We start from the raw sequence: 14280 nt of genomic DNA on the forward strand, positions 1-14280 counted from the left end.
GTTTTTTAACAATGAGAGCGACAAAGTCAGGGCTAAAATGAGTCCAGTGTGTAGTAAACTACTACTATTACTAATGCGATGATCACATGACTGACTGAAAAAGCATTTCATGTTAAAAAAAAGATTAAAAAAAATACACTTGTAGATCAACCAGCAGTATAAACACTGAGGATGCTACGTGCTAGATGCTAATGTATGTATTGTTTTGGTGTTGGAAACACTGATAGTTTTTAAATGTCGCTTAAGAAACATAAGAAAAATCCACATATTTTTCATTCAAGCTGACCAGATGTTAGTGTGTGTGTGTGTGTGTGTGTGTGTGTTGTGTGTGTGTGTGTGTGTGTGTGTGTGTGTGTGTGTGTGTGTGTGTGTGTGTGTGTGTGTGTGTGTGTGTGTGTGTGTGTGTGTGTGTGTGGTCGGTCCATGATCCGTGTAACAGGCTGATTTGGCTTTTATGAGGTCAGAGTTGAACAGGAGCAGGAAAGAGTGAGTTTGAGGTCAAACTGAGTTTAGCAGAGTCTCAACCCGACAGCCGAACTTTTACAGTCCAGGATTTATGTCGCGTCGTCAACATCATCGTCATCATCTGTGTCCTCGTCTTCTTCTTCTTCTCTGTTTTCACTGCATCTTTTCAGCAGAGGAGAAAAGACTTAGAGATGATGATGATGATGAAAGAGCGGTTTTTAGGTCGTGGAAACTGCTCTGCAGGAGTCATGGGATTTTTACATCTGGGTCATAGTGAGATTCCTGCCCAGTGAGCTCAGGATTATTTTGGATTCTGTCTTTTTTGAAGCTGTGGACGAGACTCGGTCTGTCTTAAAAACCACTGTGTGAGGGTTTTTCTTGGAACCAAAACAATCACATTTATACCAGGAATCACAACTGTTCAAAAATGGAATCGTCTCTGGATTCTTTACTTGATTAATCCAGGACTTGTTTGAGAAAATGTTCAGTTTGTGTTTCCCCAAAACATGGGAATAAGGATTTAATTAAATGTCTTGTTTTGTCCACAAACCAAAAATATAAAATATTCACTTTTGAGACGCTGAAAAATCAGAAAGCTAGTTTTTCAATTCAATCCAACTTTATTTATAAAGCACTTTGAAAACGACAACAGCTGAAACAAAGTGCCTGTTCATCAGGAGATAAATAAAACATACAATAAAATACTATAGAAAGTATAAAAACAACACAAATCAATCAATGGGCCGTATATTCCGTGTTTTTTATTAACACAAAGAGAAACGACATATATCTCTGTATTTTAGTGTAATAAAGCAGTGAATGTGACGTTATTTCCCTCCACTTTGTCTCTGAGTGACTTTTATGATATAATTCTATTTACTCTGTGTCTCTGTGAACCCAGTGAACTCACTGCCTCTCTCTCTCTCTCTCTCTCCACCGTCCGCCGCACCCTTTTCTCCACACTCACTTCCTGTTTAGAGGAACAATTCAAGGATTGTTCCAACAGCTCGGAGTGGGGTGGGGGGGGGGGGTTTGGTCGACGACGACAACTCAGGCCTTGATCTAAGAGCAGCAAAAACATCAATCACACGACAATCACTCCTGAAAGTGTTTGGTGCAAAACTCAGAGGGAAACACCGGACGCTCCTGTGTCCAGACGATCACAGATTATCACAGATTATCACAGACGATGATGTTTGAGGAAAACAGAAAACAACATGAAGTTTTAAATGTTTTTTAAAGCGACAAACGGACGACTTGTCGTCCAACAGCAGCGTCAGTGAACTACGTCATCTCGTATTTATTGTGCCGCTGTGGAAACATGGCGGCACAAAATGGCCGCCCCTGGTAAAGCAAGGGCCGGTTGCTGGGACTAAAAAGTTCTTTGTAAGTCCTTTAACCTTTAAATGTATAGTTACAACAGCAAAGACAGTCAAAAGTACAGGAAATTAACACGTATGTATTTTAACATCATTTAATCTACAATATAGAAAAATATAAAGTCACTGAAGCATTAAAATATATTGTAGGAAATATAAACAAGCTTGGACAACTCTTTCTCTCTTTCGGAGAAATGTTTAAAAATGGCAAGATCCAAGATAAAGGACTTTATCTTAATCGATTATCTTATCTTATATGAGTTCCTGTGTAGGAGGTTGTATATGTGAGTATGTGGAGGCGTTTACTCAATCTTTGCCTTTCTGTCAATTCTAGGAACTTCTTTTTGCTTATATTTATGCAAAAATATGGTGAAAAATATTTGTGTAGCTTGAGGCGAAAGCACAGAATATTTACTCACCACTTAAAGTTAAAGAGAAACACCATTTTAAGTCTTTTTTCTTTATTATTTCATCCATCGTACAGCAAAACTAACAGAAATTACAAAATAACTTGTCTAAAAAAATTTAAACTTTGCTGACCTTTTGACCCTTTGTCCCTGGCAGGCGGAGCGGCGGGCGTACAGAGAGGCAGAGATCAGCATGATGGACGACCTATCAGAGGCCGACTTTCAGAAAGAGGAGGAGCCGTCGAGCCCGGCGCCGCCGCCCTCACAGCAACACACAGACCCCGCCTCCCCGACGGTCGCCGTGACGCCGGAGCCGGTCGCCAGGGGGGAGCACCCCACGCCGCGCGAGATCGAGTACCAGGTAGTTTTTAATATTATTTTCCTGCGTTTTATCGCTGCACCTGAACACAACTCTATATATATATAACCACTAATATTGTCATAAGTTGTCATTACTGTTTAAAGCAGCTGCTAATTGTGATTCAGGACATAACATCCTGGACTCATTTTATGCTAATTTAATCAGTGGTGATTGCTGTAGCAGGTACAGTTAGCAGAGCAGCAGCCTGACGCCTTACACCAGGGACATTTACTCTAGTTAGACGGATTTTATTCACACACGCCGCCAACGTTAACGCACGGCGTGCTTCTATGATGACTGACTGGAAAAAGACGTGTGTGGCGAAATGTTTATGTGACTCCTGATTGTTCTTTTCTTGGGCGCGCTAACGGCGCTAAAGGAGCTAACGCAGCTAACTGGTAAATGGTGCCGCGGCACGCGAACATGACGCGTGCGTTTTTTCCCGATATTTTTTTTGTTTATTGAGACTTGTTTGGTCATTTCTGCATGTTAGCGTAAGTTAACACGCGTTAGCGCATGACGCGTTTCCATGTTAACTGACCGGAAAAAGACATGCGTGGCGTAATGTTTACATCGCTCCTGATTGTTCTTTTCTTGTGCTAACGGCGCTAACGCAGCTAACTGGTAAACGGTGCCTCGGCACGTAAACATGCCATCACACGCCTTTTTCCAACATTTTTTAAATTTATTGAGACTTGTTTGGTCATTTCTGCACGTTAGCGCAAGTTAACGCACGTTTCCATGACGACTGACCGGAAAAAGACACGTGACGTCATGTTTACGTGCCGCGGCCGGTGCAGCTGCTAACTTAGCTCCGTTAGCTCCTTTAGCTACAAATAACCAGTGTAGCTGTGTACTGCGTATGTGTGCCTCTGTTTTTAAAGTTAAGTGTTACTTTAGAGACTCATTTTAACAATCCCGAGTCATGTAAACATGACGTCACACGAGTCTTTTTCGGGTCAGTCGTCATAGAAACGCGTTAGCCTTACCCTGCGTTAACGTTGACGCCGTTAACGTGCCCAGCACTAATTTATTTATATATTCATATCTTTTATGCAGTATAAACTAAATTTTTTCAAAGTTGTATACAAGTCTTTAACAGCCATTTCTGTGTCGTGTCCGTGTGCGTTGGTTCAGGATGGGCGGGGCTTTGTCATCGGTGCACTGGTGTTCGGGAAGCTGCGAGGTTTCTCCTGGTGGCCCGGCAGGATCGTGTCCTGGTGGATGAGTGGCCGGAGTCGAGCGGCCGACGGCACCCGCTGGGTCATGTGGTTCGGCGACGGCAAATTCTCTGTGGTGAGCGCGGCGGACATTAAACCAGATTTTATCTTGAAATTCACTGCATTCTACTAATTTTTCTCATATTATCCTCTCATAAATGCTAATTTCTGTCAGAGCACTTGACATTTTTGAGCTTTTCAGGAATATTTCTAATTTATTTATTACTCACATCCTCTCAAGGTCAATATCACACTTAACACAAATACAGAAACACAAATACATGAATAGAATCTTCTACTTTAAACCACTCTTTGTATGTTTTTAACTACATATTTGTTGCCTCTCATGTGAATCGTGATGATTTTTTTGTCTTTATTTGGCAGGTGTGTGTGGAGAAGCTCATGCCTCTGAGTTCTTTCTCCTCTGCCTTCCACCAGCCCACCTACAACAAACAGTCCATGTACAGGAAAGCCATCTTTGAGGCTCTGCAGGTCATAAATCTACACTTTTTCCCCCCCAGTTAGTGTATATAAGTCTCTATGGGTGAAATTAGCATCTAAACTATCATAAATATACCTGTAAACGGTCTAAATATATACGTTTTTCCCTTATTCTTCTTGTAATGTCTTATTTAGTCAATTCGGCTTTTGAAAGCCTTCACTCAGATTCACCTCAGTGACACAAAGTGACCACACGAGGCAGCAGTGGACCAGCAATAGAGCAGCAACTCCCGTATCCCCGCGAGCTAAAATCAGTGATTTTCTCTATGAGGTTTGGTGTGGGAGAGCGAGTGGTTTACAAACTTCAGTTTCAGTAAAAAACGACTTAGTCTAATGTCATGAAAACTGAATAATCTTTTATTTAATGAGATTATATACGTTAAAACCCCTAAATGTTGCACACTGGACCTTTAAATGAAATATTAGACTGAAAATGTGACAAAACTTGACGTGTTCTGCGTGTTTATGTGGTGTTCAGGTGGCGAGCGTGAGGGCGGGGCGGCCCGTTCCCTCCTGCGACGCCAGCGACGACGCCGACGGCGTGGAGATTCAAAGCAGACAGATGATAGAGTGGGCCATGAAGGGGTTCCTGCCCAACGGTCCACAGTCGCTGGATCCTCCGGAAGGTAAACACTCCGCTCTCTCACGCTGAAACACACACAAACACACACTCTGTTTGTGTGTGTTCATGTTGTCCTTGTTGTCGCCTCAGAGGAGCAGAATCCCTACAAAGAAGTGTATCCAGAGATGTGGGCGGAGCCTGAGGCCGCGTACACGCCCCCACCCGCCAAGAAGCCGCGCAAGAACACGGCGGAAAAAGCCAAAATCAGAGAGGTGATCGACGAGGGAACCAGAGGTAAAACACACACACACACTTCTGTTATTTATGGGATTATTTATCTACTGTTTATAGATTATGTGTTTGTTTTTTGTGTTTTCCAGAGCGACTTATTCAAGAAATAAAGACGAAGACCAGGAATATAGAAGGTAAATGATTCTCTAAGTATCTAATATTCATGATATTTGGTTCTAAATGTCAAAATGTAGTGAATTCAAATTCATCTGCGAATGTTTTATTTACACGTTACATCGTTTGCAAAGTTCATAACTCTTTCATGAAACGCTCGTCTCCGCTTATTAAAACATCGATTTGACGACGACAGCAGACGGGGAATTTTTACATCCACTGTCATTGAAAATTGATCATTTTGAGGTTTTTAGTGCTTTTACTTTGTTTTCAGGAAATCTTTTTTTTTTGTGATTCATAGACTGTTTGACTCTGGGAACTTGTTATTGATCTCTCAGGTTTGTATTATTATTATTATTGATGTTTATGTGTGTGTGTGTGTGTTGTCCACAGATATCTGTATTTCCTGCGGGAGCCTCAACGTCTCTCTGGAGCATCCTCTCTTCATGGGAGCCATGTGTCAGGGCTGCAAAGTAAGAAAAACCTTCAATTATCTTATCGTTACTCACTGTTTTTTTTATTTTATCGTCCAATAAAATTAATTTAGTGTGAATAATTATGTTCACATAACATATAATAATGTTTTTATGAATAATTATCATAATTAACTCATGTGTTACAGAGAAGACCCTTAAAAAATGTGTTATTAGTTGGGTAATACACAGTTTAACATGATTAATTGAAGAAAGACATTACATTCAACCTCAGAAAGTGACTTTCTTTGCTTTTATTTGACTTCAAATCAGTATATAGTGGTAAAATGTGCCCTAAATTGTTCATGAGGACTCACAAAAATGTGATTAACTGCTAAACGTCTGCAATTAATCGCGGTTAAGAAAGAAATGATTGTCTGACAGCTCTAATGTTAAGTGTTTAGTGACTAATTCATAATTAATTATGATTGACCTTAATTATGATTGACCTAAGAAATAGGTAATTGATTATAAAGTTGTATAATTCATCATAAATGTGTAAGGATTGTGTGTAAGCTTTGGTTTTTTGTAAAGCTGCTGCTTGACTAATATTAGCTGTAACAGACTATACTCTACTTCTATAATATACTAATGCAAGGTTGAGAACATTGTGTGTGCACTTTATTTAAAATGAAATGAAAATATCAAGTAAAACCATGGAAAATACAATAATAAACTTGGACCTTAGCATGTTTCTAAGGGTATAGTTTCAAAGTTTAATAAACAGTGACAGACTCTTTTAAATTGGTAAATGTTAGCCTGACTCCTCATCCTCTCATCCTCTTCTCTTTTATTAAAACCTTGTCTTGTCAGAACTCGTTCCTGGAGTGTGCCTACCAGTACGACGACGACGGCTACCAGTCCTACTGCACCATCTGCTGTGGAGGCAGGGAAGTGCTCATGTGTGGCAACAACAACTGCTGTAGGTCAGTCACTACAGCACAACCCAACACAACACAGCACAACACACTGCCGATGACAGTGTTTTTCTAATTCTTCTTCTTGTGGCTGTGGCTCAAGGTTTCAGGATTCCCACACCCACAGGAACAAATGTCAGAAACATGACGTGAGGCTCATGTTTATCCAGATAAATCTGAGCTCTCCACTTCATCACAGCTGAGACTCACGAGGGATAAAAATAAACTCCATTAAATTAGACTCACAGACCTCACAGAGACAGGATTTATGATTTATATCAAACATGGTGTATGGGCATTTCTTCAGAGGAGTGGTGTTAATCCTTCAAATGTATAATCCTAGTGGATCATTTGCCCTGATGCATCACCCTGAACAAGGATCCATTGAAAATATTTACAAACCATTTAAGAAATAATTTTAATGAATTTTTGAAATTCAGGAAATGAATTTGAAATTTGCCCTGATGCACTTTGACAGTGAGCTGACTTAAAAAAAAAAAAAAAAAATACTTTCTCGGAATGACTTGAAATTTACCATCATAAAAGGCGGCATCGCCCTGAACAAGGATCCATTGAAAATATTTGCAAACCATTTAAGGAATAATTTTAATGAATTTTTGAAATTCAGGAAATGAATTTGAAATTTGCCCTGATGCACTTTGACAGTGAGCTGACTTAAAAAAAAAAAAAAAAAAAAAAGACTTTCTCGGAATGACTTTAAATTTACCATCATAAAAGCCGGCATCGCCCTGAACAAGGATCCATTGAAAATATTTGCAAACCTCTTAAGGAATAATTTTAATGAATTTTTGAAATTCAGGAAATGATCCATTTGCCCTAATGAACTTTGACAGTGAGCTGACTTTTTTCAAAAAAAACAAAAAGTTTCTTGGAGTGACTTGAAATTTACCATCATAATAATCTGCATCGTTCTGAACAGGGATCAGTTGAAAATATTTGCAAACCTCTTAAGGAAAAATTTTAATGAATTTTTGAAATTCAGGAAATGATCCATTTGTCCTGATGCACTTTGACAGTGAGCTGACTTTTTTCAAAAAAACAAAAAGTTTCTTGGAATTACTTGAAATTCACCATCATAATAATCAGCATCGCTCTGAACAAGGATCCGTTGAAAATATTTGCAAACCTCTTAAGGAATAATTTTAATGAATTTTTGAAATTCAGGAAATTATCCATTTGCCCTGATGCACTTTGACAGTGAGCTGACTTTCTTCAAAAAAATAAAAAGTTTCTCAGAATGACTTAAAATGTACCATCATAATAGTCAGCATCACCCTGAACAAGGATCTGTTGAAAATATTTCCAAACCTCTAAAGGTTTCTTTGTAATTCAACTTTTTTTTATTTAATTTTAAGGGTTAGGGTTAGGGTTAGAGAAACACACTTAAATAATCATATAATATATCATGTGTTTCAGGTGTTTCTGTGTGGAGTGCGTGGACCTGTTGGTCGGCGCGGGCTCGGCTGCCACGGCGATCAAAGAGGACCCGTGGAACTGCTACATGTGCGGACCGCGCAACACCTACGGGTTACTGCGGCGACGCGACGACTGGCCCTGCAGACTGCAGCACTTCTTCGCCAACAACCACGAACAGGAATTTGTGAGTCTTCTCTAAAATATCTCTTGTTTTTAGAACTTCACTTTCATCTGGAGTAACTGCTGTTGTGGCATATACTGCGCCCTCTACTGGCTCACACGGCAATTACTTGAGACCGTGTGATGAATTTCAAGGCTTTGTTTTGAACTGGAAAAGGTTTTTAAGGTTATAAATGTAAGCTTTTCCCTTTAGGTTTGAGCAGATATTTGAATTTCAGGTGAGAAGTGACTGTCGCTGTCAGCTCTACTCACGCTGCTGTGTCTTTAAATAGGTTTAAATAGGTGAGTGTGTGTTTTTTAACGATCAGATCTGAGGACGCAGGCTTTTACTGAGGTCTCTCAGGACCGATGTTAAAATCCAGTCTAATTTATTTATAAAGCACAAAAACAACAAACATGCTTTACCCCTATGTATTATAGAAATAACTAAATAAAAGACATTAAACACAGATTTTAGGGCTGAAGCAAGTATAGCAAATATAATAATATGGTACAGTATCACAACGGGATTGAACGTGGGTCATTAATCCCTAATTCTATTCTATCAGTCTAAACATAAACTTGATGCATAATAAAACACAGTAAACAGCGAGAAACTGCATCAGATCTTGTCAGAAATAAACGACCCGTGAAGGCTGGAGTTTTTTCAGCAGAAATGTCAAAAAAAGAAAGGTTGTTAAGTTTAATATCCATCTACTCACACTCTGATCAATAACTTCTTCTTCTTCTTCTGTTTTTAGGAGCCGTCAAAGTTGTATCCTCCTGTCGCAGCAGAGAAGAGACAACCAATCAGAGTCCTCTCCCTGTTTGATGGCATCGCCACAGGTATTTACCAACTATTATCAACTTTATTTAGTCCTTGATTCTTGATCTGCACTTACATTCTGCAGAAATCAGGAGAGATTGCAGATTAATTGTCCGTGGATAATTTTCGTTAAATTCACTGTCAGGTCTGCTGGTGCTGAAGGACCTGGGCATCCAGGTGGACAAGTACGTGGCGTCGGAGGTCTGCGAAGACTCCATCACCGTGGGCATGGTGCGACACCACGGGCGCATCATGTACGTGGGAGACGTTCGCAACGTCACCCACAAACACGTAAGTCAGAAAACCCCCAAGAACACAACGCAGGATGTATAAATGTGGAATATTAAGAGATTATATAATAGTTGATGTCTGTGTCCAGATTGAAGAGTGGGGACCGTTTGACCTGGTGATCGGAGGAAGCCCCTGCAACGACCTCTCCATAGTCAACCCTGCACGCAAAGGCCTTTACGGTGAGAATGAATCATCATTTCTGTCTTGTGTTGCTGCAGGAAATACTAGAAAGATGTAAAATAAAATGTGTTAAACTAAAATGTCACTCTTCCAGAGGGAACGGGGCGGTTGTTTTTCGAGTTTTACCGGCTGCTGCACGAGGCGCGGCCGAAGCCCGGCGACGAGCGGCCGTTTTTCTGGCTGTTTGAGAACGTGGTCGCCATGGGAGTCAGCGACAAGCGCGACATCTCCCGCTTCTTAGAGGCACGGTGAAAACTCACACACACACACACAGTACTGTACACGGTGGGGATTGTAGCAGGATTTGCTGCCACCTTGTGGCCACAGTAAATGATTTAGAGCTGAGGATAATGCTAAATACTTACAATAGAAGATGTATTCACATCATTTGCCTTCATAAATGATTTGAATACCAAACTATTTACTATCTATTTGAATGTTTTTATAAGCTATTATATAGCTAGATAGTCTTAAACCCAAAATAAATATAAGTTTATCTCATTAAAAGGCTCTTAAAGGCTTTTAATAACAGTTTTTAAAGTTGTGCGTAAATGTAAACGAGGAAACTTTAATCCCATTTAATCTAACTTGTACGTAATGTCCACAGTGTAACCCGGTGATGATCGACGCCAAGGAAGTGTCTGCTGCCCACCGCGCTCGCTACTTCTGGGGGAACCTGCCAGGCATGTCCAGGTGATACAACACAAATGTTACACACAAACACACAAACACACACGCTATAGGCTTAAAACACAGATTATCCTATCAAAATGCAATAAATTAAATAAATAAAAAATTCAATCACAGCAAGTGGTGGAGAAAACAATGCAAACTATAGCCAAAACAAACACTTTTATTTTGAAATTCTTTGAAATGTCAGCACAAATTATAGTTTTTCTCAAAAGTTAGACTTTTCGTTGTATTGTGTATTTTTGTCATTGATTGCTGAAAATTAAGTTTTGGGTTAGAAATAAACAGCAAAAAACTCATTATAATTAAACCCATGTATTAAAGTAATGTAATGGCTCCTTTCCTTTTTAAAAAACAATCAAATAAACAATATTTAAAAAAATAAAATCAAGATTTCCACTTTCTAACGACTTCATCCTCCGCCTCTTTTTCTCTCTACGTCACAGACCTTTGACACCGATGGTGAACGACAGGCTGGATTTACAGGAGTGTCTGGAGCACGGACGCACTGCCAAGGTACACACTCTGCCCGTGTGTGTGTGTGTGAGAGTGTGTATATGTGTGTGATTGTACGTGTGTGATTATCATAATCGTGTCGTTTGACGATTTAACCTTGTGGTAAAAGCAGACGCAGGGTTTTTTTTTTTAATCAAACACAAACAAGTGAGAGCATTTTTTATTCTTTCCGTTCTAACTCAATTTATTTTGTTTTGTTTTAAAACTTCACATCATCACATATCAAAGGCAGCTGTAGGATTAAAAAGGGATGTGTGTGTGTGTGTGTGTGTGTGTCTGTTTGTCTCTGTGTATGTTTGCTTCTGGATGTTAATTCCAGTTTGAGAAGTTGCGTACGATAACGACACGATCCAACTCTGTGAAGCAGGGGAAAGACGAGCATTTCCCCGTCTACATGGACAACAAGGAGGACATCCTCTGGTGCACCGAGATGGAAAGGTGTGTGTAAACGTGTGTGTGTGTGTGTGTGTGTGTGCGCGCTGCATCCTGTGTTTGTGATGGTGTTGTGATGGTTGTGTTTAAATCAGGGCTGTCCAAGCTTTTTTTTTCCATTTGGCCCAAATTCAAACTTGACAGATGAAACAAAGCCATTGTGTTCTATTGTGTTCACATCAAAGCATTAAGTACAGGGGTCACCAGGTTCCTTATTTTCATTTTAATATGTTTGAAGTTGAATAACAACTTACCATAGTTGCTTCTGTCAAAAACGAACATCATTTTTCTGTAAAGTATCTCCATTACATTAAATATCAGCTTTTAAAATGGAAGAAACATCTACTAAATGATCAATTAGATTAAATTAGATTAGACTTTATTGATTCCACACTGGGGAAATTCATATTGTAACTGCAGCAAAGAGTACCTACCTACCTAGCTAGCTAGCTAGCTAACTACCTACCTACTTCCTACCTACCTACCTACCTAGCTACCTACCTACCTACCTACCTACCTACCTACCTACCTACCTACCTACCTACCTACCTACCTACCTACCTACCTACCTACCTACCTACCTACCTACCCACCTACCAACTATCTACCTAGCTAGCTAGTTAGCTACCTATTAAACAAAAAGCAAAAACAAAAGCCTTTTGTTGGGCCATTTCTTGGCCTGCAGGGTTAGTTTGGACAGCCCTGGTGTAGAAAGACCTGGCATTTGAACATTATCTTGTTGTTTTGTGTTTCTGTTCTGTGTTTTATTTAATCTCCATAGACAGATTCTGCTTGTAAATATGCAGAATCTGTCAGAGAGGGACAAGATTTTGGGTCCGTAGAGTTTCCGGTTTCTGTTTTTTTTTCTATTTTATTTTTAGTGTGAAGGAGGCTGAACGCCAGCTGTTATCAGAGATTAATCTAATACTTGCTAAATGTGGCCAGAAATTAATCCGGTCTCTGAAATTCTACTCCATTATCTCTAATGTTTTGTATAATACAAAACAAGAAGCCCCAAAATATTCTCCCTCGCTCACAGAGGCAGATGATAAAACCATTAGATGCATGTTTTAACTAAATTTGTTGCTGTGTATTTATTTCAAATCTGATTTAATTACTTTTTTATTACTTTAATCTGGTATTTCTTGGTGTTTACGTGTTCATAAAGATATTTTTCTAACTTGTTTTCTACGGTTCAAATTAACCTATGAAAACCATCATAGTATTGATTGAGGATTGAGGATAAACGACAGAGGAAAAGTGGAAAATCATCATATTTACGTGAAGTTTTTAGTTTCGAATTGACTTTCTAATCTAATCCAGACTAAACTAATCTAATGTCTTGTGTGTGTGTGTGTGTGTCCAGGGTGTTTGGGTTCCCCGTCCACTACACGGACGTGTCCAACATGAGTCGTCTGGCCAGGCAGAGGCTGCTGGGACGATCGTGGAGCGTCCCCGTCATCAGGCATCTCTTCGCCCCGCTCAAGGAGTTCTTCGCCTGCAACTAGTCTCACACACACACACACACACACAACTCTGTTTTTCTCTGTCTCTCTATCACACACACACACACACACATACAGTATACAGCTCGTACATAAAGGTTGGCTGATGCAGGATTATACAGATTAACACACACACACACACACCTGTAACCCATTGGCTGACCTCAGTCCCCTGGTGCTACTTTGACTCATTCACACCCTTTAACTGTAAATAAAGACGGACCACGTGTCTCCACTTCCTGTCCACCGTAAGGACGCGTCATTTCCTGCTCTGAATCTGCATCAAACAAAGTCGTTAGAGCCGCTAGAGCATTATTTTTTCCATAACTATGTTCAAACGTATATACGGAGGCTATAAGAACGTGCAATATAGAGTGTCTTATATCCTCTTTTCCTGATGAAACTATATAATCCACCTATGTAAACACAATTTTTGATAATTTTGACTCAAAAACACATAAAAAGACGGAAAAAAAGCATTTTGTGGCCTATAAGCGCCCATAATGTCCATATAAGGACTTTTGTATTATTCCCACAGCAGTTCACTAAGGGTGCTCCTACTTCATCCAGCCACCAGGAGGCACTCAATATATTTTTTAAGCCAACAATTAGCATCTAGTTGCAACACTGCCTGTTTACCTTACCAATCGCATAGTGGATTGGTTTGTTTGACCAAAAAAACCTATATTTTTAACGATAATAACCAAATTAAATTGGTTAGCTCTCATTAATCACGAGGTCTAATGTTTTTACACAACTTAAACTATGTTTTTGTTCTTAAAACAGAGCATAAAGTAACAAAAAATGAGGCACATGTTGAGCTATTGAATTCTGAATGCTCTGGCTCGTTTGTCCATTCAGGCCACCGTAGAAACACAAGATGGCAGCCTCCATAAAACGGGGCCCTTTCCGATATATATATATAGTATATATAAGGCTTATTCTAACTTAGAATTCATATTTTTAAACAATTAAACACTTATACAAACAAACTTCGGGATTCTATATTCACTTTATGCTTATTGAGGCTCTGTAAATGTTACAAAGTGGACTTTTAAGGAAGCTGACACGTGGTCCGTCTGTATTTACAGTCACTGACACACACACACACACACACTCTGGTGCAGGTCTTCTGTACTGTAACTCATCACACACATACTTCCTGTCCGACCTTGAAACTGATGTCTTCTGGCTTTATGGAGGTCAAACCTCCAGGGGGCGCAACGCTCACCGAGATGCCCGCTGACCTTTTTTTTTTTTTAGTTTTTAAATCTGTGTCTGATTTCGATTCCCTCTGAACAGTCAACACTTAACTTAACTGTACCCATGCATCGTGAGTGACAGTGCTTATTTTTTATATTACAGTGGAATAATCAAACACACACACACACACACACACACACACATAGACACCAGTTCATGCTTGTGGTGCTTGGTCAGGCAGTGATACGAGTCCAAACGGTGCCACTTTATTACAACACTTTTACAGTTTTCTGGTGCTCTTTGAGACTCAAATAACGGTCTCCGGTCGCTGCAGTGTTTTTGTTTGTTTGT

At 39.7% G+C, this 14280-nt stretch overlaps 1 protein-coding gene across 1 annotated transcript in view; it reads left to right on the forward strand.

Moving 5' to 3' along the window:
* LOC310935285 (DNA (cytosine-5)-methyltransferase 3A-like) overlaps nucleotides 1–13590 on the forward strand; it is a 44578-nt gene extending 30988 nt beyond the window's left edge. Inside the window, exons 7-23 of the mRNA XM_083899147.1 lie at nucleotides 2409–2612; nucleotides 3750–3908; nucleotides 4217–4324; nucleotides 4812–4959; nucleotides 5046–5189; nucleotides 5276–5320; nucleotides 5694–5773; nucleotides 6587–6699; nucleotides 8128–8311; nucleotides 9048–9132; nucleotides 9258–9403; nucleotides 9492–9582; nucleotides 9678–9826; nucleotides 10191–10276; nucleotides 10720–10789; nucleotides 11109–11227; nucleotides 12588–13590. Coding sequence (XP_083755273.1) covers nucleotides 2409–2612; nucleotides 3750–3908; nucleotides 4217–4324; nucleotides 4812–4959; nucleotides 5046–5189; nucleotides 5276–5320; nucleotides 5694–5773; nucleotides 6587–6699; nucleotides 8128–8311; nucleotides 9048–9132; nucleotides 9258–9403; nucleotides 9492–9582; nucleotides 9678–9826; nucleotides 10191–10276; nucleotides 10720–10789; nucleotides 11109–11227; nucleotides 12588–12729 — 2073 coding nt within the window. The 3' untranslated portion in view covers nucleotides 12730–13590. The remainder of the gene's footprint in view (nucleotides 1–2408; nucleotides 2613–3749; nucleotides 3909–4216; nucleotides 4325–4811; nucleotides 4960–5045; nucleotides 5190–5275; nucleotides 5321–5693; nucleotides 5774–6586; nucleotides 6700–8127; nucleotides 8312–9047; nucleotides 9133–9257; nucleotides 9404–9491; nucleotides 9583–9677; nucleotides 9827–10190; nucleotides 10277–10719; nucleotides 10790–11108; nucleotides 11228–12587) is intronic.
* Nucleotides 13591–14280: the final 690 nt, after the last annotated feature.

This window comes from Microchirus variegatus (assembly GCF_963457635.1).
Source record: "Microchirus variegatus genome assembly, chromosome: 12".
Taxonomy (NCBI): domain Eukaryota; kingdom Metazoa; phylum Chordata; class Actinopteri; order Pleuronectiformes; family Soleidae; genus Microchirus; species Microchirus variegatus.